This window comes from Neopsephotus bourkii, unplaced genomic scaffold, assembly GCF_033783945.1.
Source record: "Neopsephotus bourkii isolate Nb327-2 ecotype Australia unplaced genomic scaffold, CSIRO-AGI_Nbou_v1 NB_878, whole genome shotgun sequence".
Taxonomy (NCBI): domain Eukaryota; kingdom Metazoa; phylum Chordata; class Aves; order Psittaciformes; family Psittacidae; genus Neopsephotus; species Neopsephotus bourkii.
Genome location: NW_026901372.1, coordinates 28,858 through 55,831, shown reverse-complemented (window position 1 = coordinate 55,831; position 26,974 = coordinate 28,858). Strand labels below are relative to the sequence as shown.

Below are 26,974 nucleotides of genomic sequence, written 5' to 3'. Positions count from 1 at the left end.
ATTCAGGGAAGTTCCTCACTGTGTGTTTCCCCTTACATACTCTTTCTCAATCTATTATTTTTAACAGAGCTATATGATAAATGTTTTGCTGTTTTCTCAGAGACGGTTGTCAAAAAACATTAGATTTATGAAAAGCACACACGAAATACTTTTTTGTGTCTGGCTTGCAGAAGTGTCACAAACCTGTCCATGGCCAGAGTTTAAACGTTAGATCTATGTGGCAAAATAGCTTAGACTACTTTTGAGAGAGAAGAACATATTTGTAATCAGTCAGAAGGAAGGGAGGCCAAGAGGTCATACATATAAATCCAGAGTATTATCTAGTGCTCTAATAGCAATTTTCTTCCCTAAAAAAAAAGGGAAAAAACAAAAGAAAATAGTTTTTCAGAGCACTGTGAAAATACAGATTCCCATGAGAACCCTTTTTCCCCCCACAAAATTTAAATTTTCATCCTACTTTCACATCTGTTTGTAATACCTGGTTTTGAAAAATAGAATACCTGTACAGCAGCAAGCAAAAATAACACAATCACAAAAATAAAAAAAACCCTCAGACTTTCAAGCACTTTGAAAGTACTGAATCCCACTACCTAATCACCTAAAAAAATCTCTTAAAACCCACAGCTCTAAATTTTAGTCATCTTTGCCCATGGAAAATCAATCCCTTACTTGTTTTAGTTATTGCAGTAAATAGTTTTTGCAGCAAATAAAACAAATGATGTTTCACTATGAGAAAGATCTCAACAACACTACCACAGGGATGGGGCAAATTCCTAATAGTAAGTATAGTTATGACATAAAAAAAAATGAAGGTCAAGGGACAAAATAAAAGCTAAGTCTCCTGTTCAGCTGCTTCTGTCAGACTGCAACATCTTGCCTGTCACCCAAGGACCTCAACAGTTGCAATACAACAGAAAATTCCTTCCTTATGGTTTCTCAAACACATTCTGAGCAGATCAATGCTGCAAAACACCTCGGGGACACCACAGCACTTCAGCCATGTTTAATTCTGCAAGTGATGGTGAGTGAAAGAGGAAGAATAAGAGTAGGAAGAAAGCAAGAACTCAGGACTACAAAAGAATGCAGGGAAAGAAGTCCAGTGAAGGAAAGTCTGGGACTTTCAGACAAAAAAGAACTTATGGATGCATCATACCAGAGTGCAAAAATAAAAAGGATTTACTTTTGAAACTTTTCATTAAGCACTCACTATTTTATTTGTAATGCAGCTTATACCCAAGAATCTGATACTCCCCTGTTATTCAATAAAGAGTTCTGTTTCTAGATGGTATAAAAATCTGGATCAAGAAATGAAAATAACTGAATGCAAGACTGACTTTCTGCAAGTTTCAGAAAGCAATATTATGTTCTCTGCTGTTAACTACCTATGAGGTCAATCTTCAGGTTTCAGGCAGGAGACGATAAGGTATCAGACACGGCTGGATGTGAGGTTGCACAAAGATTAGCATTTTGGGGCAATTCAGACCTGTATGCAGACATTCCACAAGGTGTATATATAGCTTTCTAATCCAAGAAGGTTTTTCCAGGCTGGAAAACAGTGAAACATGATTTTTAATTTCAGATTCTAATTTAATTACATGTAATATAAAACATTATGGACCAAATGTTTCCCTGCCTTGCAGCCCACATACTTGGCAGGACATTCTGAAATGCCGCAGGGATCTAGGGGGAGAGAAGGAAATTCCTTACTTCCTCCACAAAACTATAGGACATAACAGAGCTGCCCCCAAAACAGCTATGGGGCTGTATTGGACACAGCAAATACCATGGCCATTGCCCCCACTGAGCACTGCCTTGCACACTGAGATCCTGAGCTGTGGTCTTTGGCACCTGGATGGGTTTTCAAAAAGACTTTCCATTCCTGTAGTGTAGGTTATGGAGAACAGATTTAATTTGCCCTCATATTTCATGCTACATGTATTTTAGCAGGAAAATATGTATCAGTTAAATGCAAGTTTGATAATAAACTAGATTATATTTTATTTCATTATTAAATAGGATACAGAAATTCTAAGTGAATAGAAGAAATATTGGCCCATTCTTCCAAAATGATTTACAACTATTTTGGAGGAATCTCTTTACCATCCTGTTACAACCAATAAAAATATTCTTCCACAAATGCCTTCTTTCCTTTATCCAATTTCCAAATCAATTTTAAAAAACAGTACTCCACAAGGAAGTATATATTGTCAGGGTTCAATAGAATAGATGTCCTTCCATGCTACTAGAGAGACAGTTCTGTGTGTTAAAAAGAGAGCTGTTGCTTAGCATCGCTTTACCATTTACACTTTAGGCATTAACCCATGAAACAGGAGAATTGTATATGTGATATATCTACACTTTGCAACAAGCGCTAATATCTAGTAGATAGTTAATCCTGTTTCAGTCTCCAAGCCTCTTTCACTTACTGCCCAATACTCAATTCGAGAACAGAAACTGCCATTTTGATCAAATCTAAACTCTGAGGTTCTTTTCAAAGCAACTGTTTGTTGCTTTTCAGGAAACCCCAGTGCATTTTCAGGAATGTTTTAGGGATGAAATAGAGGCCAAATTCTATGCTGAAATGCACACATACCCACCCTCCTCATGACTGCTCTGAACATGCACAGCTGAGGGCAGAATTCAGCCTGAACTGTGAATTCAGTAATGGAAGCCAACATCAACTCAACACAGCCCACACAGATCTTTGGACAGCAAAAAATGTTTGCTCAAGGAGGGAATACTATCCCCAGCTCTAAGGGTTATTCCAGCTTCTTTAGCAAGGAACAGGGGAGAAAGAGATGATGAGACCGCAGGGTCTCTTTTGAGCTTTTATCAAACAGATGTGATCACCAGGTAGAAGGAAAGCCATTCTTATTGATGCAGATTCATCTCTTGCCAGAATACCGTTTCTGAGTTGATGTTACGTGTGAGCATAAATCACCACATGAAATGTAAATTTAGACACTTCCAACATGTGGCAAAAGTAAAAGCAGTGAAGCAGTTGTAGGCACAGGGGTTTTCCTCCTACCCAGATGAGGATTCCAATATATGTACACTGCATAAACCACTCCTGAGATAATACCAGAATGACAATTCATTGTTTTATGAAAGACTAATATATGCAAAGGACTTTGGGGCCCTTAAAAATGTTCCTTATAATTCCCAATAGCAAATACTTTAAATACAAAATCCTATTCTGAAAAGCTACTATCTTTAAGGGAGGAGGATCAAAGAGCAGTTCAAGTATCAGTCTCTTACACAGCGCAAAATTAAGGCCAGAATGGTCTTACTGCAGCTAGCTGGCTGTTTAAAGGCGACAGGTTGAGCTCTTCTAGATGTAGTGTATATTTCAGTATGAGAACCAATGTTTTATTCCAAGCCATTAGAAATGGGTAACACATCTGCTAAAACTCTAGCACAATGGCTGGCTTTGCACTGCAACAGGAAATGTAACCCAATAGTCTCAGAACTTCTACAAACTCTAGCCATTTCTTAATGTAAAAGGATCTGAAAACTCAGTTCACTGAAACATCTGTTAAGCTCTTGCTACTCTAACACACGATATTCTTTCTGCTGTATTACCTGCCAACAAAAATATTTGGTTCTATGTAAGGCTATCACAAGTGTGCAATTATGGCACTCTGCTCCTAATTTTATATGCCATTGTACACTCACAAAATCACCAGGGGATGACACTAGACAGCACACTCAGTGTAAGCTCCAAACTTACAATAAATGTATTTAATTTTAATCGTGTGTGTAAGTAAGAACAAATCAGATGGGTCCTGAATGACTTAGCATTAACTTAACTTAGTCAAACTGCACTAGAGACAACTTTTAAGGAGAGAAGAGAGAGACAGAAGGAGAAAAGAAGAGCAAAAAAAGCACAGAAGAAGGAGGTAAAAAGAAAAGAAGTTGAGAAAATGAAAGAGGAGTAGAACCATGAACCCTTAGATCAAACCAGCTAAGCACATACACTGCCTACGAAGTAACATTCAGAGCTTCTCTTCCAAACTGTTATTTACAGTGGCCACTTGTTTCAATTGACATTTAATTATACTACAAGCTTCTCCAATTTACTCAGTAACTATATAGTGGTAACTAAAAGAGAAGCCCTTTGAACATTATTAGAGCTACAGTTACTACAATAATAAAATGGTAATTTACTTGCAACTACTGCTTACTACAAAAACAGACTTGTTCTCCATTTCTGTCTAGCAAATCCTTGTAGATTTTAGATCTTAAAAAAAGGTGGGTGGGAAAAAGGAATAGTCTCAGTTTCCAGTTTCAGCTCTATTTAATAAGCATCAGTGATTTAAATATTCTGCTGTTTCAAAAGCTGACGAGACAGCTCCCTGTGATTCCACACAAGAATTCACTATTACCTGTATAAACATGACACAATTTTTATGCTGTAGTCACTCGTAGAACGTTTGCAAAATGTGGAGTTGCATTTACTGCAGTAAGGTATGACCATTTACACAAACAACTAAAATTGAGTTCCTAAAAGCCTCACACTAGAAAGACATAAACCCTATGTTTGCTCCTTTAGAAAAATCATATTTTAAGTTAAAACAGCCAGACTTCATAAAGTGTCCTGATTACTGACATTAAGTCACAAAACTTACAGCAAGTAACAGCAAACAGGTAAATAAGAGTGTGATATTAGACTATTCAACTCTTCAGGGAATCAGCTAAAACCGAACAACTACCAGCAGTGTTTTCTAAGCTAAATTCTGTCATGCCAAATAACCCCAAGTGCCACGTGCCGGAGGCTTCATGACCTCTCCCCAGGATGGTGATTCACAGTAGACAACAACATGCATTTCTGATGAAAATACAACATCCTCGTCAACCAAAGTGCAGCTTTTCAACACTCAAGAACTGAACAACTACATTAAAAAAATTCATTTTGGATGCACAATGTATATTTCTTCCTTGTTGGAAACAAAACAAATTAACTACTAAAAGCTATGATTTCTAGTAAGCGAAGGTTAAATAGATAATTTTACAAGTACCACAGAAAATGATGACAACTAACTCAAATGTGTGAAGTAGCAACTTGTAGCCAGGATATAACGTAAGAATTATATTGTTCTGGAAATAAATAGTAGGGAAATAAATGTATTTTCTAATTCTCTAGCTTCAAAGTTACCAAAAGATCTGAAACTTTAAGCTATCCACCATTCACAGAATATCTAGTAAGTCTACCTTTATGAAATACAAATTAAAGATGATTTTTTTTTTTATTAACAGTTTTTACAATAACACAAAAAGGTCCCAGTTATAATCTGTTATGTGCAGCGGCACTCTGTGTGTGTGTGTGTGTGTGTGTGTGTGTGTGTGTGTGTGTACGCATATATGCATATACATGCATGCATCTACACAGACCCCAGGAGTCTTTACAGGTCAAAACGTAGCAAAGACCTTTAAACTGCCTCCAGAAGGATTAGGGTCTCCATGTACCACAGTGCTGCAGCATCTAAAGCTACTGCCTCAGATACCAAAAATGGCACAGGCATATCTGCAAGTCACCTTGCCTGAGCTGATAAACCTTACCTCTCTCCACGCAACCTTGACACGGATCTCTTAATTCCAGTTACAGACCCAGCTCAGACTCAACTACTTTAAATGCTGCTGCATCATGCTGCATTGTGCAATGCAGACATCCTTGCAAAATACAGGAACATACAGTTCACAACCTTTGGACTGAAGCTTTAAGCTTAAGACACACAAGACACACACAGAGTACTCTGACAAAAACGCTCATCTAAAACCTGAGGTGAGATGCCACAGCAATACTGACAGGAAGCCCCCAAAATATCCTCAACAAAGTCTGCTCCAGGTTGGTGACAGTGCAATCCCTAAAACAAAGAGGAGCAGCATATCATTTGTTCCCTACAAAACTTTGAACAGAAAAACTCTTACACTGATGATGTTGAGAGTTTCAGCTCAGTGGGTTTGCCTACCCAGGAAGGGGCACGCTTATAGTTTTACTGGCAAGGAAAATATTGGTAAGGTTCAGGGGAACATAACGGTTCATATCAGAATATGAGCTATAAACCTGATGCTTACACTCATACCCTCCATACCCTCCAGCACAACATTCAAATAACCTCTGCGAAATACAAACGAAAGACTGAAGTGATTGGGTTTGAACTGGAGTGTGCTGATATTGAGTGCTGATATTTTGCATTCTTTTTTATGTACCACCTATAAATAAACAGATTACTATTTAGAGAAAAAAAAATAAAATCTATCAATTTTTTAAAGAACCCAAAATTAACTTCATGATTCATTTTGTTCCTTAGAGGATGAGGTTATTATGAGCAACAAACACAAAAGGTTCCTTTGTGAAGCCATGTCAGAGCAAATGAAACTAACAATTCATAAAGTTCCACAGGCTGGATCTTTTTTATGGGACATTGATAGCATACATTCACTTACTCATTCTCAGGAGAACTTCAAGCATTTGTTTTACAAACTATCCCTAACACAGCAGAGACATGGTTTTAAAGGTCCTGGTCAAAAAAAAACATGCTGTTGAAAGATATTACTTGTCCCAGGGTGCCAGAATGCTCACTTACCAATATCATGGACATAAATAGGTTTTGCATATGTACAGCCTGCAGACTGCAGGCGGAGGTTAGAGGTGTGAAGACTCCCCTGACTGACATATTACCGGTGTACCACACAAGAGTGTTTTTAATTTTGCTCCACAAGTCTTACTGGAGATCCAATATTGTTCAAGAAGCTGTTCTTTTTTGGACATGTAAGCAGAGTGTTGAACACTATAAATGTTGTTTCCACTTATACTGACATGGTAAAAAATGAGATTAATTTCATTATCTAAATAACAATGAAAATTAGAAGCAAACTTTTTATGCAGGTATACAAGCAAGTTCTACCACTGATTTGCTCAGCTTCTATAGTTTATATGGTAGATTAAGCTACTTAACGATGGATTCCTCTGCCTTAACAATTTCTTCTCTGCTCTTTTTAAAATAAAGCTAATTGGTCTGAATCCCCAGCTCAGCAGACAGTAAGTTATGCTACAACACAACTCCTTGTCACTTGTGAAGTCTTCTGCAAAAAGGGCCTGGTTTGGGCTTGAATAAATTGCTGTGCCTAGATCAGTTCTGCAGGGGTATGAATCTTCCCACTTCCCTGATTCATAGCTGTAAACATTCAGGGGAGACTCGCTCTCCCTGCTTTCCTTTTGGGAATACCCGTCTTTGTCAGTGAATAAGGGATGAGGAATACAAAGGTAAAGGAAGGCAGCTCTCAATGAAGCAACAGTCATACTCTGCCTAAAGAGAGGATAAATAACCTGGGCCAGATGTTCAAGGGATAAGAGTAACTGGTGATGCTGCAAATTCTCACCTAATGAAGCCTTATACTGTTGGTTATGAAAGAACTGTGCAGTCTTTCATTATGTCCTGGTCCCACTCTAATGGAGACAAAGGGAAAAACATCCATTGCCTTCAGTGCTTTGGAAGAATCAAGCAAATTGTTGGGGTTTTGTTTTTGTTTTTATTTTTATTTTTAAATATGAATGAAGGTGCTTTTACCACTGAAGGCACTTTCGCTAGCCATTAATAATGTCTGTAGTATCCTTTTTAACTAGGGCATCTGTTTACATAAAAAATGTAGTCAAGCGTATTCCACTTAAAAACCAAAGCAATTTTTTGATGTTTTACATATACTGAGCACAGAAATAACTCTAAGCTATCCCATAGCTAAGATGTTCAACTACCTTAATCACAGTGAAAATCATGCATTCAAACAAGGAAGTCATGCATTCCACCTAACAAGGTACCTTTACTGAAGACTGACAAAGTTGATCTAAAATGGCTGAAGAATCCCCTAAAAAGAACACTTCACTAGTGTGTACTAACGAACTAATGACTTTTGTAATTAAAATCAGGGTCATAGTAATAAAAGACAATAGGTTAAAGCAGATACATAAATCTGGATTTTTATAACTTTACTCCCCTGATTAGAAAAAAAGGAATATGTGTAAAATACTATGATTCACTTACCATGGACTTGGTGAAGGGTCGAGCCAAGGTAAACAGCAGGGTATACACCCACCAGTTACGATGAATGGAGGAGTAAATCATATTTCCAGGATGGACTGAGTTAGACGTCACCCCATGGGGAGAAAGGCGTCGGTTCAGCTCATTGGAGAACAGTATATTGCAAAGTTTGGAACGATTGTAGGCCAACATAGCCCAATACTCCTTTTTAGATGGAGAAAGCAGGCTGAAATCGAGTTTTCCAGAGTTGTCTTTAATTTCTGTAAATCTAAAAACCAGTAAATATGCCTTAGATACTCCAGAGTTAATTTTGCTCTCATTAAAAAGAACATAAAATGCAGACAAAAGAATAGAACTTGGCCAGATACAACTCATTTAGCAGTTAAAAGCATCTACTGGAAATTGTTTGAGACTCGGGAACAGTACCATATAATAGGGCAAAAAGATATTGAATAATTATCAAAAGCAAATTATTAAGGAACTGAAATAACAAAAGTTTTTTATGATTTAAAGGCATCATATGTAACATACAGATAATTTTATTTTAAATCCAAAAAAAGATTTTGCCATAGAGTCACGAAAGCACAACCAACTTGGAGGAGATAATGTAGGATAAGATAACTGCATTATGAGCACAGAAAACCAGCATCCTTTCATTTCCCTTTCTTCCCTTCCCTTGATTATATCATCCAGTGTTCACATACTGCACGCTTTCATTTAAGTGTTCAAGTAGCTATGGATGAGTCTCACTGCCTCTTAGCCTCTTTTTTAGATTAAAAATTGATGAATATAAAGGGGTTATAACCTTGGTAACTTGCCATCAATAGTCTTATATGTTTAAAAGATAAATGTAAACAAAGCCAAAATGAGTTCTGGCAGAGTATAATGTTTTTAAGTATACCCATGGCATGGCTGAACACAAATCAAAGTAACTAGTTGATGTTTTTTAATTGGGTCTGACAGAGTCATTAAACACCAGCTGTTTGTTTCTTTCCTTTTTTTTTTCTTTTTTGTTTTTAATAACAAAGTAGTGAATGTTCTAAAGACATTTAGATGAAGAAAAGGAAGTTTCCATATAGCATTTTTCTCCCAAATTCTTCTAATTTGATTTCTCAATTTACTGTTATATCTTAGTATTTGAAAATAATACTACATTTAGTTACAGATCTATGTTTTATTCAGAAGAGGTACTAAAAATAAAATGGATTTAGCAAGCTCTTTTTAATACTCAGAGTTTTCAGAATCAGCTGGAGAGAACAGGGATAAACATAATTATAGTACACACCAGAAAAATGTTTTAAAATATCTTTACTAATTTTGCATCTTGTGCCCAGAAATGAAGAGATCAGCTGGAATTTCTACATTCAGTCTGTGAGCAGAATTATAATACACTCAGAGAAAAGCAACTGTGGTATTTGAACTCAAGAGGAATCCAGGATGTTCTGTATCTTGCAGAATTACCCCTTCAATTTCAACAACAAAATTTCTTTTCATAATATTCAGTTAGATAAAATACATTTCTGAAATTAATGGTACTATTCTGGGAGGAATTTCCTATATTCATCCCTCAAGTAATCATTCATGACACCAAAAATAATCTATAAATAAAATACTGTATAATGAAAATACGGTGGCATATTTTGAATCCAACCCTACAAGTGTACTTATGTGAGACAATCTTACTTATGTCGGCAATCTCATTGAATTCAGTAGGATAAGGGCTGTACAATCAAATTAACAACATAGAAATAAATACAGAAGGAAACTCAACTATTTATTATTCTGATTTTAATATGATGTGCTTAAAGTAACCAGAAGCTTAATTTAAACAGAATCCATTTGTGCTGAAGCCAGAGAAGTAACTAGAAATGAACGAAGAACCAGAGAGGCAAACAAATATTTTGCCTTGGAGCAGTCTAGTATAATATTTTCTCCAAACAGGAGACTTTATTTTTCCCCTAACAGGGGGTCTTGACTCCATTGAAAAGATCCAGCCAAGGTTTATGGAAGTAATTAGATAACAACACTTCTGTTTTACAACATAGTTTAAGGCTCAGAGTTCTCAAGTAGGTCAGAAAGTACTACTACCCAATAATACCTAATGTCTAAACTAACTCCTTACATCAACTTCTTGCTATTAAATAGACTTGGGGGGGGGGGTGGTGTAGGCACAGTTATTTACAGTAACTGTTAGTGTTAAGATATGCCATAATACATGAATTGGACCCCTTAGAAAAAGGGAAATTTCCTGGTTGCATTTACCATTTTATTCAAACATGGGCTGTAATTATTTCTTGATGGGCTTCTATAAACTTTGGCTGATCTTACTGAGTTAGCAATGAGCACTTCAAAAATATTTTGAAAACACAGACCAAGATGTCCAGAGATGCATGGTCTAGTTACAGATAGCACTTAATACAGTGAAAAACAAAGATGTCATTTAAAATACTATCAGAGATGGAAACGTACAAAAGGGGAACAAGCAGCTGACAATTCAACATAATTCCTATTAAATAACAGCTCATTTATACGTATCCCATTGTGCCCTCCACATCTGGCAAGTGATTGGAGTTGGCAGATTTATTTCTAGAGCTATCTTGCCTGCCCTGCAGTAGCCTCCCTCACTCCTCACAGGACTCTGCTACTTGCTTTCACAAACCTGGTGTGATTTGCAAAGATAAGGATGTCCAGATTTTGTTACCACCTAATTACTAGACATTTCATGTCTTTTAGCACTGGGGAGGATTATTACTGGCATTTTCTATTGCTTCCTTTCATTTCAGCCATCATAAATTTAAAATGGTAAAAGTAAATCTATCTGCAGTGTGTCATTTATACCATAAGCCCCTGTGTTTGGAAGTGATAAAGGTTTCAGCCCGACCCTTGGCTGGTCTCTCTCTACCAGGTCCCTGGGGTTACATTTTATGGAAACATGATTAAAAAAATAAGCTTCATTCTGGGTCACTAAAACATTTCAGAAATATGAAGGCAAGGGGAAAAAAATAAAAAAGCACTTACACATTCTTCCTTTCCGTTTTCTAGGGCTGTTACACATGACCAAAAGTGAAATAGAAATCAACAGTAATGTTTAAAGCTGGACATTATAGTTTTAATCCTGCAGATCCTGAACTAAATTGAAAGGCAGTAAGTGTTTTGTGCCCACTAAAATTCAGATTTGGGGCACGCATTTTGCACAGGGAACTTCATTTAAATCAAATCCACCTTTTCAGTTATTAACACAAACACCACAAGCATGTCTGCAATAAGGCAAACCTCACCGACATGGTTTTTGGCAACTTTACTTCTCCTGGCAGTAGAAAAGATGAGCATCTAACATTTTAATTAAAAAAAACTCACCAAAAGAGGCATGGCCAGATTTCTAATATGTATTAACTACACTATGTCTCATTTTACAATTATACAGCTAATGTCTGCATTGAATTCCCTAATTTCTCATTATAAAACAATTGGATTTCATCTAGCAGTTTTTAATTGCATTGTTTCTCCTGCTAAAATAACTGCACATTCTTCTTGGTAAGATGTTGAAGTTGTTGAATGACAAATCAATACGGGTCATGCCATTCAGATTTGATCAATTATTATTCCATCTCCTTGCAAAATCAATGAGTGGTCTGAAATGCGGCAAAAATCTGCATTCATACAAAGAATGATCAAAGAATATCTACATACTGTTATTAAACTAGCTCACGCTTTATTCAGTGACAGAGCCAAATCCAGTAACATCCAGAGGCATTAGTAATGCTTCTATTTCTAAAAAGATTATTCAAAAGCAAACGCTTTACAAGAGCAAGGCCATTCATTCCCAAAAACTTTCACAGTTCTGCCGCAACCATTCTGTGCTCTCAGGATTAAATGTTTTGGCTAAATCAAAGCTAACTTTCACCAACCTGTGTGATTCGGAGGACACCACCACAACCCTAGCAGGAGATGACCGGCGTAAAACATCTTCCAGAAGCTGGACAAGGTAGAAGTGTCCCAAGTGGTTCACCTGGAAGGTGGACTCCAGCTCATCCTCCGTCAAGACCCAGGGAACACCAAACACGGCAGCATTGCAGATCAAGATGTGGAGAGGCCTGGGTAACCAGGGGTATTGGAGAGAAGTGAGTCAGGAGACAGATATCTCAATGAAATACATGCAATTGCATTCCTATCTGAGCCAGCCAGACATGCCTCAGTGAAGGCATTAGGGCTCTCTGTCAGTGTGCACGTCCAGTTGTGTGGCAGCCCCATTGCAGGGTACAGTGGAGTCCTCAGCCACACTGGTGGCAGCTCAGGGAAAGCAAAAGCACTTAGGAAGAGGGAAAGGCCATCCAGCAGAGAGAGGAGAGGGAAGAAAGTGTGAAAGAGCAGGGTGAGCAGCATGGTGGGAGGAGAAGAGGAGAGCTGGTGCCACAGGCACAAAGAGAGGCGGAGGTACCCAATGCTGCAGCGAGAAGTGTGAGGAGGAGGAAATAGCAGAGAGGAGATGCTGTGTGCTGACCACCACTCCTCATCCTTCTGTCCTGCTCAGGGTAGGGGAGAGTAGAGGAGCTGGGATGAAGGGGTGAATCTGAAACTGGGGAAAGGGACAGGTGGAGGAGAGAGAAGAAAGTGAGTGTTTTAACTTCTGTTTCTCACTATCCAAATCTACTTTATTTAGCCCACTACAGCACACCAGAGCAAGACCCTATGGGCTCTCCCCTTCCCTCAAAAAGACCAAGTAGAATGGTAATACTTCACACCTCGAGGACCACAGTAAAGTCCATATGTCCTGAACATTCACAACAATAGTCATTAGTGGATAGCTGACTGATATGCATGGACAGGTGACCAGAAATAGCTCAATAATAACACTGCTCTCCCAACTGCTATCCAGCCAACAGGCTCCTTCTGGAGCATTTAGAAAAGAAACTGCTCCTAAGGGAGAAGCAACTCCTGTCACTTTCTTATATGGGGTACATATCTGCACAACTGGCAAGGCAAAAAAAGATTAAAAGATAAAGACACAATGCAACAAGACGTATGCCCACATTTTAAACTGTTGCACCTATAAAGTAAGTTGTTAAAAAAATACAACCTGAAAAAGAATGAGATGGAAAACAAAAACATCCTCCAGAAGCTGTAATCTTTGGTGGGAAAATGCACACAGTACATAGGAGAGATTAGAACATTTCTAAGGTTCTAAGAGAGCGACAGAACCCTTCCTCACTGAACCTCGCCAGCCCAGTTTGCAATGGAGGAACTTGAAGTGAAGCATTCCTAATCTTGCTTTGAAAGGGTAAGATTTTTCCCAGACTAAGGTAAGAAAGAACATAAACTGTCACATGCCCCTCTCACTCAAAAATCAGATCCAGAAAACTTCAAATTCTTTGATATGTGTATCTCAGGATACGACACACCTTAAAGCCTTCTCAATCTCCAAAACATGATCAAGGACAAACACCCTTTCCGCCCTTTGTTGTATTTTTTTTAAATCCTTGTGAAACACAAGGCTCTGGTTCTTGGACCTCAGATGGATTTGCATTTGCTAGATTGTTCCATCTCTGGAGCAACCTTGGCACAGACAGTGTATTCTTGTCCTTGAGTTAGTCTGATGCACAGACCTCAGCAAGCGCACCTGAGCTGTAAACCTCGGACTTGAGAGCCTGCATCTGGCATCCCTGGCCATAATATAATTAAATAGAAAGGTCACATAAAATAATGATAGCCAAACAAGCACCTTTCCTTCCCACATGAACAGCTCACTAGTACATGTGATTTCCTAACTCCACCATATTAACACATTTCTTTGTCTAGCCCATTCCAGCCTATTATATCTTTACTGCAAATGGGCAGTTTTGTATCCCATGGTACAAAATCAATCACCCAACATAAACTCTAATTGTGAAGATAATAAATGAAGCAGAACTAGGAAAAATAGCTGCTTGCCTCTATTCTTTTCAAGTATTTCTTTGCAGCCCTACACACAAAAGATGACAGGAGACCCAGAGTCAGTCAGTTCTTTTTCCTGTATGGCTGAAGGACACACATACTCTAACTCTGAGCATCTGCAAAAAGAATTCTGGAAAAGAATGTGAAACATGAAGCCCCAGGTTGTCAAACAAACCTAAGTAATTAGACTCCTTCAGGCATGTTTGAAAACCCGAGATTTTGATAGCCCATCTTTCGAAAAGACATTTCTGGGGGAATCAGATGTACCTTTTCAGCTGCATAAGCATTGACATAAACAAAAGGCTGTATTTCCTTATTAAAATAAATTTCAACTTCAAGCCTGCTGGGAAGCTACCAATGTAGTCTGCTTTAATACAAAGTTAACAACCTAATATCTGTATGTGTGCCAACTTGGAAAATGTGAACAAAAAGCTTCAGAAGCAGTATGAAACATCTGTGTACTTTTGGAAGCTCATTTTCTGAAGTCCTGGATTTCTGATTTGCCTTTTGGTCAGTAACACTTATAATACCTTCACATACATACTACACCCGCAAGAGAAACTGCAGACAAAGAGGGACTGTCCTTTTAAAGGCAAGGATCTCTCATGCGCACATGTGAAAACTTTGGATGATTCACCATCTCTTCTGAAAGTTTATGAAAAACTCCAGTGATAATTAATTTACACATTTGTAAATCTGCTGGGAAAAAGGAACAAGCTTCTTCAACATAGGTGCAATTTTTGGCATACGAGACTCCTGTATTAGGACTGAAATATATGAGTACAGCAGTAATGCAAAAAATACCATCACCATTCCCTGTGAAAGCAAATATAGCACTTTTTAAAAGGCTTTAATTCTACTTTATAGTTGTCATTAGCACTGTGAGGTAACCGACAACAATAAGACAGAAAGAACTCAGATATGAACCAAAACTATATTCCACCTATCTGAATTGTAGTATCCTTCATTAGTTCTAATTACACAATAACTACCAGAGGCAAAATATGCACTCTATACCTAAATCTGTCAGCTCAAGTTATTAAAAAACAATTCTAGAATTATAAAACTATAAAATGTAGTCACTCTTAAATTGTTAGGGCATTTAATTGGGTTTTATGAAAGAAAATTACGCTTCAATCCTGTTCATGAGATTTGTATTATTCAAACATTTTGTTCTAATTTCTTTTTAAAGTAAAAGTAATTAAAATTAGAAGACCATAGAGTTAATAGTATTTACAATACTCTATCAGAAAAAATTGTGAAGAAATATAAATACAGAGGCATTCTAAACTAATAGCATATTGAAAAGGTAGTATCAGATTCCCTTTTAGAATTCCTTTATTTTAATTAGCATTAGTAGCTTTAAATGGTTAAAAGCTGATTTCTCTAGAAAACACCACAGAAGAGAAACTTAAACCACTGTATCAATAGATACCACTGTTGTGCTTCATTTCAGCTCAGAAAGAACCACCTCTCAGGTTTGGATCTGTGTCCATTAAGCTATCGGTGTCTCTCAACAGACTGCTAACAAAGGTCCAATTACTGAAAATTGCCATCTAAGTTTTTGTGACCTGGACATTTACACACCAGGAAATTAATGAGATTAGCTACGTAACAGCCACCATATCGTTATGAATTTCAGCCACAGATGACAGATTCTAATCTCAGTGGTGCAGAGCTCTGTATCACTGAACGTATCATTATGCAGGAACCAAATTTTTAAGATACATGACAATTCACACCACACATCTGGCACTACATCTTTGCTTTATGGCAGGAGTATTTTTAAGTGATAGCAGAGCTATGACCTTGATTTAACAAGTTCATTAAAAACGTTGCGACAATCTGCATTAATCTTCCTCCTGAGTCTAAAGAAAAAATCCCCCCTTGGTTTAAAATTGTTTGTATTTCTACATCAAAGGCACAGCTAAGTCCAACAAAAAATGTCAGCAGCAAAGGAAAATTTTCTTTAGAGTTTACTCAAAACCATGCTGCTCCCTCTAACCGTGACTCCTATCTGATATCTCTATAAACACTGTATAGTCAAAACCTTGCACTGTGTTTTGAATACGTACCCCTATGCCTCCTTAAAATGCCTTCAGTCGGTGACTTACATCACACCAAGTGAGCTAACATGGCCTACCATTACAATTTAGGTATGCACTGGGACTTGAACATGAGCTGCTCCATTGTAGCACCCTTTCTTATCCTTCACAGCATGACTAAGACTCAGGAATACACTGCTTTAACTGCAAGCTGCACATTACTTCAAGAAAATCCACTGTACTGGTAACTGTAGCTACTATTTATTGTAAATAAAAAGCATATAGAATTAACAAGGGCATTCTTAATAGTGAATATCCCAGCTGATAGCAATTTAACATCTTGTGCATTTCACAAGCCTGTGATACATTAGTAACCCTTGAACTGGGCAAGTCATTCACATCTAATATGCTGTGCTCAATTCACCACTAGAAGCAGCAAAGCAATCCAGACATCCTGCACTGTTTGAAAATACAGTCAGTGAATAGATTAGAGAGGAACAGAAATTAAGTTGTTGCTATAAATCAGTTACTTCTGAAATTTAATAATCAATTTGTTAGCACCTGATGTAAAACTATGATCTGTCAGCAGCCTCCCAAGCTGGCTGTGTGCAGCAGTAGATATTTCCAAGGGAATTAATTACTGATGATTTGCAAAGGTAAGAATAATATTTTTCAACAAATGTAGCCTGTGCACTAGGAGGTTAAACAAGCACTGCCAAAATGTCAACAGAGTTCTTGGCTTTGGTGTTCTCCCATTTCAAGCGTAATGAAATAGTTAACAAGAAATTATGCAAAGGGAATACTTTCAAATCTTCCCATGAAGCAGAATGTCACACCATCTGGGGCACTTCTCAAGTGATTTGAAAAGTTCACACTGTTTGGAATTACGCAGAAATTCAACAGAAAAGGCCTTGCCGTATCCCCAAAGTCCCATAAGCAACTGTAAGCCTATGTCACGGCCAGCAAAGAAGGCAGAGTCTTGTGCTCTTCCACAAAGAAGTAAAGTCATGGCCCACTGAACTTTTACATCCCACAACATCACCCATGTTGCTTTCTCTGGAAGTTACAAAACGGCACTTCCTTCTGTGAGGGAATGGCTACTTTCACAAAGGCAATAACCAACATGCAGGCTAGGCTAATGGCTCTCCAGAAAAACGGCAAGTTAGACAACCCTCTCCAAAAATCCCTCTCAGTTTTACAAGGAGCACTGACGGGAAACGGAGCAACAAGAAAATCACTAAGAATCAGGCAGCAGCAGGAAATCTCAGAACCATTTATAATCTAACAATGGCCCAAAAATATGTACTTCTGTGATGAAAACAAACAGAAGAACATTGCTTAACCAATAATTTTGCAAATGAATGCTTAATGTCAAACTTCCCTTTCTCTAAAAATATTGACTGAAAAGTCAGCAAAAAGACCCTCTTTGCCACCTGTCAGCTGACAGAATTGTGGATCCTTGTCAGACAGGCTTCATTTTAAGCCAAGCTACTAACACAGGACTTACAGCCCTGATGGATGACCTCCTGCTAGAAGCAAGGAAAATTCTCTGAAATTGATCTTACTGGATTTCTTTGCAGGATTTCACACTGTTGATCAGCAAATACTTCTGCCCAACTATAAAGAGATTAATGGGAGCATGCACTTAAACTGCTTGGCTTCTTCCTTCGTACCAAATACTTGGGAATTATTATCAGCAGCTGCCCTTATGTCTTCATAATGTATTACCTGCATACAGCCATATAGGTCAAACATCTCTCAATCATTATTCACTACCACTATAAAATCTTCAGTATACAACTTCATAGAAGTTTGGAGAAGGAACAGACGTCTCAACAGATTTATAAATAAACAGAAAACATCCATTAGTTCTCATTTTCACTGTAGTACATTTTTTTATACATACAGGGAAGAGAAAAAAACCACAACAAAACCAAACCAAATCAAAACAAAACAAAACCAACTAAAAAAGCCCCATATCATCTTATTCCTCCAGAAATTAGTAAATGATCTTCCTTTGTAGAAAAATTGCCATTTTACCTGTAAGGGGACAGAAGAGTTTTAAAGGCCTATTCTTCCTCTTAATGGGTTACAGAAGCAATTTCAGCTATAGTGAAAATTTTGAAGTTGAACTTCTGAAGAGAAATTCAGACCCAGTATTAAATAAAGAAACACTTAACCATTTAATATTTTTAAATATTTAACCATAACACTTTCAACATCTGTAATCTGGACCTCAAACTGGCCTTAGTAAAACCTGCATTGGCCAAAGCACCTTTCCTCATAAATGACCCAAGCTAGAAGTTCTCCTTCCACTCCTGTATGAGTGTCACAAGGACAACACACAAAGTAAGAAAAGCAGAGATGAAGTTTAATTTCCTGACATGATCTGTCTCCCACACTTGGCTAATTTATACACTGCAGTTATAGAATCATAGAATTATTTGGGTTGAAAAGGACCTTAGGTTCATCTAGTTCCAACCCCCATGCAATGGGCACCCTAGACCATGTCACCCAAGGAGCTGTCCAACCTGGCCTTTAATGATATATAATGACAGAAATCTGAGAAATTAGGAACTTTTTAATCAACATTTTCTTATTTAGTATCACTACATCAGCAAATCACTTGCTCGTGATAACAACTTATTAACAACAGGTGTCAGTACTGCTCTTCCCTCACCTCAATGCCTCCTCAGGACTACATTTCAAACCAAATCCACCCAAGAAACCACGATTGCCTTTGTAAATGTTTCATCTTTGCTAGTTCTGTATCTCAAGGGCCTCAAAGTACATCCATATGAATGGATTTTGAAACTCCCAGGGCTAGGTTGAGGTAGAAGAGGGCAAGACAGGGCTTTGCAACCTAATTTCTCTACCTCTTCACCCTTTCAGCATATCCATTTTGCATCCTCTTCCTTTTCTCAAGCCCTGGCACAATAAGAGGAGCACTTTGTTCTATTCGTTGCCATGCCTTGAAATGATATTTCGTTTTGTTTTAAATCTCCCTGATGCTTAGGAGACAGCAGCAATGAAAATATCCAGAATCTGTTAATTTTCATTCAGCAGCACACCTAGGGACATTCACTACTTCCAAGCAGACACACATCTTTCTCAGAATCCCAATAACAAATCATTATTTACACATATACAAAAGCAGTTACAGAAAAACATAATCCAGCTGAAAATGAACATCCATTTTTACAATAACCATGGAATGATCTGTTGCTTCTGTGAGTACTTCTAAACGTACAAATTTCATCTGTACAAGGTAAGTACTTGTTAGAAAAAAGAAAGTTACAGCTCACAAGGAAGGTCAATTACTATTTTTATTGCATATTCATGGTATTTCCCATTGAAAATACTTAACTCCTTGGAAAATATTTTTGGGACGACGCTTGATCATTCAAACAATAAAACACCTCATGTATTTTGATCATTTCACCTGCCAATGACAACTCCTTTCTCTGTTTTGCCTAGAGATATATAGAGCAGTAATAGAGTTCAGAAAGCGCCTGCAGCTGCATGTTGCCATTCAGACCTGAAAGTTCCCATGTTGTGATAAAAATTAATGTTCTTCGACATCCTCTGGGATTTTTGGTACCTTGGGAACATTTAATGAAGAAATACAACCTTCTCAGACTACAACACAAAGTTTTGGATTCTAAGATTAAGACACACAGTGTCGCCGTGGCCTGGCTAATGTCAGCACAAAGGCTTCCACACCCAAGTGCCAGAAGACTCTGCCTTCATGTGTTTTAATTACCTCCCATAGAAAGCCTTTAACTAAATAGACTAAATATGTTTTAATGTATATGCAATTAAATAGTTACTCAGACTTTTTAGAAGACATCAATTAAACACACAGATCTTCTTAAAAACTATTAAGCTATAATGCTACAAAATCCTTGTTTTATCTGTGCCAGAATACATTTTAATCAGGCATATTAAGTCATATGTATTTTACTTCCTTAAATACCCAAACTAACCTTTACATGACACAAAGACTTTATGAGTCATTTTAGACTCAGCTTAAGCTTAGGTACAAACACATTGCTCCGAATAGGAACCAGAAGAGCCAGTGTGCTGAGCAGAAAGCCACTGGGGTGTTATCAAGATTTCTTCATTAGGTTATACTGAAAAGAGTGCAAAGTGTTCAAAAAACAAGCATCAAGTTTTCAAGATTTTGAGGCAGCACAGTTATAGCCATAGAACTTGTGTAACAAACACCTAACAGAATCATTCTGTTACTAACGTTGATATTTTGTAGATGCAACTATATTCAAAGTCATGGTGCACCGTCTTTATTTTAATATAGACTTTTACTTAAAAAAATAAAACCAAACAAATGTTCTGAGGCAGGAGATATTTCCATGATGCAGCAGATGAAATGAAACGTGATTGGTGAAAACATGATCCCTGCTTCTGTAAAAGTGGGAGGGGTTATGCTGGAGATATTTTTAATTTAAAAAATATGGAAAACAGGTTTTGGATCCACATGACTTGACACATGCTACCACAATGGGGTAATTGTGTACGAGAGCTTAAAAACAGAAGAAAAAAGAAACAGTATTTATGCAGAAAGCCAATCCCCAGGCTTTAATAAGGCACAGTACCACCACAAAGGGAGGGAAAAAAGTTTCACCCTAATATTATTATGTATGTTTCAAGTGCAGTCAGCCTTTGATCTTATTTAAATTTAAGATACGTGCTGTCTGCAACAGTAACTTCTGAACTATGCATGCTTCAATTCTTAATTCAGTGTGGATATTTTTTGATATCTCAAAATGTACAATGTTGTCCAGAAGTTTGTGCCTCAATGGCACTGTCAAAACACCAACTGTATTCCAAGTTGAAAAGACAAATAGCATAGCTTAACTGTTACTAGCTTTAATTCACAAACAGTATTTCTATAAATGGCAAAGAGCTAACAGATTTGTTCAGTGTTAGAAAATATGTTTAAATTTGGAAAGACAGTACACAGTGTCAACTATCATCCATGACAGAGATACATCTACAACAGAACCATTAAGCATATTGGCATAATGGGGTCGCTAATAATTTGTTTAAATTATATATTCATTTTTTTCTTGATCTTTTAAGGTATATATGAAACAATGTGCTAAACAGATCCCATTTTTACATATGTATTTATATGCATGAATAGAATTTATCATGCAATGTGTATGATTTAATCGTGGTTAAACTGGAATTAAAAACAACACACCTGCAATATGTCAGTTATAATACATGTAAGAAAAACAGTTTTCTGGAGTGAATTTTCAGCAGGCTCTGAAATCTTAATTGCACCCACAAGATTTCAGAGTGCTTCTGCTTGCATCATGAAAAATGAATGTACTCATAGAGTTTGAGGCCTCAGTTAAGGAGGCCAGCCGAAAATCTGGCCTTCTCCATTTTGGGTCTGGTTAGGGAAATAAGAAGAGACTGAAATTCCAAATGGAGAATCATAATTCGTAACTGCTGTCTTTTCCACATTCCTACACTTAGTGTAAGTGAACAAACTGTTTGCAAATGCCAATTCTTGCCACAAAAAAACAAACCAAACAAAAAATCCTATTTTAAAGTGTAGGAAAATAACTGCAGCGAAAATCTACATGTGGAAGTCCTACATAACTGTGAATTGCTGCTATCAATTCAGAAAATTCCAGGTAGTAGCTGCTGACAAACACTATTTTCTATCTTTAAGATAATTCAAGATTTTTCAGGATATTTTTTTTTCCTTGAACATTGAGAACATTAAAATTATGTCTTACTCTTTGGCTGAAGATAACTTCAATTCAAACCAAGTGACACTGTGTACCATTCAAAACTAAAGACGCAAATAAAATTCCATATGTAACTTCAGTGCTCACTTCTGCCTGCTAATCGTTTTGATCACAGAAGTGTTCTCATGCTGAGGATCAGGCAAATGACACGATACCATGATTGTAAATATTGACAATATTTACAGGTAGCTATTTAGAACTGAAACATTAGAGCTGTCCCCCAATTAAAGTATGCTAGGTTTAGACAAATACGTGACGATTAAACTGAGAAATGCAGACCAAAGTATCACATCCAGAAATCCACATTCTTACTCAAATACCAAACCCCACAGACCCTGAACTATCAAACACTGATGCTGGCTAAATTTAAATGCTATGTTGCATACAATCACAGGAGGGCAGTCATTTTGTCTATAAAGGGGATTAATGCCAAATATGATTCCTCACATTGTGCCCACTCAATGAAGAGGAGATTCAATTCAATGTGTTTTTAGTTTCAAAAGCCTAATATGAAAGATAGGTTGGTCTTTCTCTTCCACCCTCACAAAAATCAGCTAATGCCAATCCATCTGAGCTCAGAACATTATTATAAATAGATCATTTATTTGATTTTCCATAACAGAGACATTCAGTCAACTGTCTGAGCTGGTAACCAGCAGAGAGGAAACACTACATGTAGCTAAAAGAGGGAACTTGAACAAATCTAGCTATTTAGGTGCACTAAGACCTCTTCTACTCTCATCCTAAGCCTAGCACTGTCTTCACATGGAACGAAGGCTGAGGTCTTCACTCCTGGAGGAAATACCCCATGAGGAAGGTATATCTAGACAACAAGCCAGGAATACTAAAAGACAGAAATCATACGCAGGAATGGAGGAATAACAATAAACCACAGAAATAACAGCATTGCATCGCATTTCAAATGACAAGAGAGGCTAAAATTAATTGCTTTTACTGCAACATAACAAACGGTTTTCTCTGAGTAACTTGATCTGTAAGACCTTCAGCACAATCTTTCACAAAGTTAGATTTCATGTCCCAGTTACATTGTGTTCAGGCTGGGCTACTTGGAAGTAAGAGGTAGATCAAGACTTAAACAGCAATATCTTTTATTCTCTCTTCTCCCAGAGACAACTTTAGGAGATTCAATGAAATTATCACATTTATGTTACTACAGAATCTTTGAGGGCAAGAAAAACTGGAAAGCACACTTCCATAAGGGAAGTTTATAATCTGCTGGATCTAAAGTTTAGATCTGCAGGATCTAAAATAATCTGCAAAACCCTTCTCCCCCAAAGCTTTACTTGAAACTGCATGGATAAAAATGGTCTCAGAAAGAGAAACATCTATATCAAATAAGGAGTATTGGTAATGCAAAGAAAAACTTATTTCTTTCCGTGATGATGAAGGACTTTTTAGAATATATTTACAGGAATACAGCTTAACTTACCTGTGTTTATATACTTTGAGCTCAAATTTTATCTGTGGACAAGGCTGCAACACCTTGCAAATCCAGACAGGAATAAAAGATTCCTATCAAATCTCAGAAGCATGGTAACTTGAAGATTAATCATCTGATTTTTCCTTTCAAAAAAAGGAAGCCTTCTTAGCTCTGAAGTACTATTCCAATTTATGGTAAATATTTCTTTTCAGAGTAACTCTTTCCTCCTGTTTATTATTTATGTTTTTCTCCATGCTCCCTCTGTTGCATGATTTGTTTTCTGTATGCAACCAGACCCTGTTAAATTCCTGCTGAGTGGAGGATGACATTTCTTCATTCTTCACGTAGTTTCCACAATCTCTCAGATTCTCTAGCGCATTCAAGAAGGATTCTTGTTTTTCTGTCTCTACAACTTCTTGATTAGGGCAGATTTACAATCTCAGCAGTTTTCCCCCTGCTCCCTGCAATCCCACCACCCTCCCCAGCTGCAATAGGTTTTGATAAATAAAACTCAATAAAATTTAGGGATCCTTTTTCTGGAGTTGTTCCACTTTAGTTTTCTTATCCTGGAAGACACCTGTGAAGCACAGTCCTTGAAGACCCTTTTCCAATAGCTATCAACCAAGGAAGATCAGGCTCCAGGGCTGTGATGTGACTGAGTACACCCTTACATCTGCTGATAAAAAATAATACCTAGGGTCATGAAGTGCTCCAGAAAAGCAGAATTTCAAAAGACACGTGAATTTATTATCGATTTTGTAAATTTTACTTATTGGGTCAGCTGTCATCAAGACCAACCAATTCTGTAGCATATCAGAGTTTCCCTGAAAGCAACAGTAGATGGGAGAAATTAGACAATAAAACTACCTGCACCTAGAAGTGCAAGATGTTCACCACTGAATACAAAAGGCCTCTTCACGTAACATTTTATAGGAAATAAAAATACAAATTTTATTAAAATATGTGAGTTCATATAAACTCTCTCCTTCACACTTTAAAATCATCATAGCTTTTTTCCAAGAAACCAAGATCTATACAACTTAGAACTCAAATGATAGTTTAGGAAAAACAAACACACACTTAATTTGCCTTTTCTACTAGTTTATTATTAAGAAACCTGTAAGAGATTTTGTAAGAAAGAAAACTCTGTACTTATAACTTATTTTCCATGCTCATTAACAGGACTTAGAGCTAGCTCATGGGAACTGAAGAGAGTGTATCACAGAATGCCTTCTCCTACAGGTGCATGAGATCAGAGATACCAAAGCCTTTTAAGAAAGTTAGGCTACCAGCTGACAGACTTGCCAAAGCATAAACAACAAGAGTCAGTCTGTCACCGAAGCCTGTAAGATTTCTTTCAATTGCTCATAAAGCTACTAATGCAAAGGAAACATTGATGATCTGACAAAAGCCTCTGGATGCTATGGCAAAACAAATAACCGAAGAGACAAAAGTAGTTAGCGTACATTAGGGCTGGAAAACACACAGGGCTAGCACTGTAGCAGTAAGATGCTACTGCGGTATAATTACTTTTTTTAACATATCCAGACATAGTTAAATCACAGAAAATCAGAGCCAAAAAGCCCTAGCACGTCTCCCAGTCCATTCTCCTGTCAGTGCAGATGATTGTAAGGTAACTCTTCTGTATCTGCATCAGATAAAAGATCCACTGCTACAGACAGTGTGTGGGGTCTGGTTTTCATCCAGCCTCAGACTTTAAACAAAATATAACTAGAAATTCATTTTGGTCAAAACCTCACAAGTCTCACAACAGATACAGACATCAAACTTTCCTACAATGCCTGCAGTAACCCTGCTGGACACACACACATCTGATCACGCACTCGAGACACAAATATGCGAAGGCAAGGCAGAGGCTATAAATGGTGTCTATTACTAAAAGTTTGCCAAATAAAATGGGAGTGAAACATTCATAAAACCTATCACTGACAATGTAGCTTAACAGACCTACACTGGTTAAACAACGTATGCCAACAAAAGTAAACCAGGTTTTACTGATTCTGTATCTTTACTGATTCTATATCTTCTCATTTTCTAAGTTCTCTGGCAAAAATTGATTTAAGTATATTCACTTCAAAGGATTTACAAACATGCATACCAAGTGGACTAGCTAGAATGACCACGATATGATCTACAACACAAAAATCCTGTTAAGAACTGCATTTGGAAGAAGTGTAGTTTTAACTTTTCACTGTACTATATAGTTTTTAAATGAATGTAGCATACTAAAAGCATGAAGAAGCTAAATTAAAACATTTACTGTTTTCATATTATGAAAATGACTTAGTATTAAAGCATCAATACTGCAAGGGTATGTCTTTCTATTTCAAGAAAATTTTAATACATGACAATAATATATGGCAAGAAAATATTGTTACCAAGGATTTTAGCAGTAAAGGAACTTGTGTTAGAAGTCAGTTCTGACAATTCTTTGAATCTAAAAGATCTATAAGTACTAAAATGTCATCTGTCTATCCATGTGAGATTTAGCTTTGGCAGTATTTCAAAAGTGAAAAAACATGCTTTGTTATATATTTTCCCTATGACAATATATTTTCAAAGCTAAGAGGCCAAATTCTCCTGAGAAGTTCAGTAAGATGTATATGTGCTACATAAATACTTGCAGAAAAAAGCGAAGTTTGAATACTCACAACAGTCAATGGGTCAAACTGTGGATAAAAGCACAAACTGCAGAATTTATTGCCAAGAGCTGGCAATTAAAGATTTCAATTCATTTCTTCGATTTAGAGATTCATTGTTCTGCTCAACCTAAATTAAACAAGCCATTTGGAAGCTAACTTGATTATTGCCATATAAATTTGTCTATTGTTAAGTGATGTCATTAGGAACACCTCTCCCTCCTTTTTTCTTTTTTCCTTTTTTTTTTTTTTTCCTTAATTATAGACTATTCCAGAAAGAGGTCTGGAAAATAGAGCTGTCTGGCTCATACAGCTATGTTTTTAATGCTTTAAAATAAAAAGCGAGAGCAGAAAGGTTAGAAAAGAAAGTAAGACAAGAAGTGCAATAATTGCTCATCCCTGACCTCTTCCAAGCCACTGCAAAACTGATAAAAGTTGCCTAAGCTGTTTTTTATGCAGTTCAGCTTTGACCTTTTCCAATAGCCACAGGGGCACCAATGCCCCCTTTAATCCTAGGGCTACATGGAATAATAAGTAATCCATAATTATTTTTTTTTTTTTAGGATGAAAACAAGTGATCTCTAATTTCCATTGAAGAAAAATCCTGTGAAAAGATTATCCACTAAATCAGTCCAACCATGGTGAATGCTGCCAACTCTGCTCAGCTGATAGAGATATTAAAATAACAAGAAATTCTTATGTGTAATTTTCTGAGTACTTACACATTCTTGGATTTGAATGCTTCAGCAAAGTGCTGCACACTCTGAAGAGAAGTAAGGTCTAAGGTCATTGCTTCTACCTTGGCTTTATGCTGGAACAAGAGAAAATATAAAAAAAGATAAATAAGAGCAAGTTTAGTTCACAGTATCATGTTACAGTAAATGTGTTATGAAACTTACCCGATTCCCTTGTTTAACATTATAACCCCAAAGTGAATACAAATCATCAAAACGAATGGATGAGCACAACATTTAGTGCCAAAAGTAGCATTGCAATTTTGTGGTTCTGCTAAAACATATGCTGGGTAACACACAGCTTTATATAATAAAATGAATCAACACAAAGTAGTGTTAAG

At 37.0% G+C, this 26,974-nt stretch overlaps 1 protein-coding gene across 1 annotated transcript in view; it reads right to left on the bottom strand.

Annotated features, from left to right (window-relative positions):
- Positions 1-26,719, bottom strand: part of LOC133214221 (WW domain-containing oxidoreductase-like) — a gene marked incomplete at its 5' end in the record, with an annotated part of 140,883 nt that extends 114,164 nt beyond the window's left edge. The window contains 3 exons of the mRNA XM_061356956.1: positions 8,043-8,307; positions 11,948-12,133; positions 26,622-26,719. Of these exons, the coding sequence (XP_061212940.1) occupies positions 8,043-8,307; positions 11,948-12,133; positions 26,622-26,719 (549 nt within the window). The remainder of the gene's footprint in view (positions 1-8,042; positions 8,308-11,947; positions 12,134-26,621) is intronic.
- Positions 26,720-26,974: the final 255 nt, after the last annotated feature.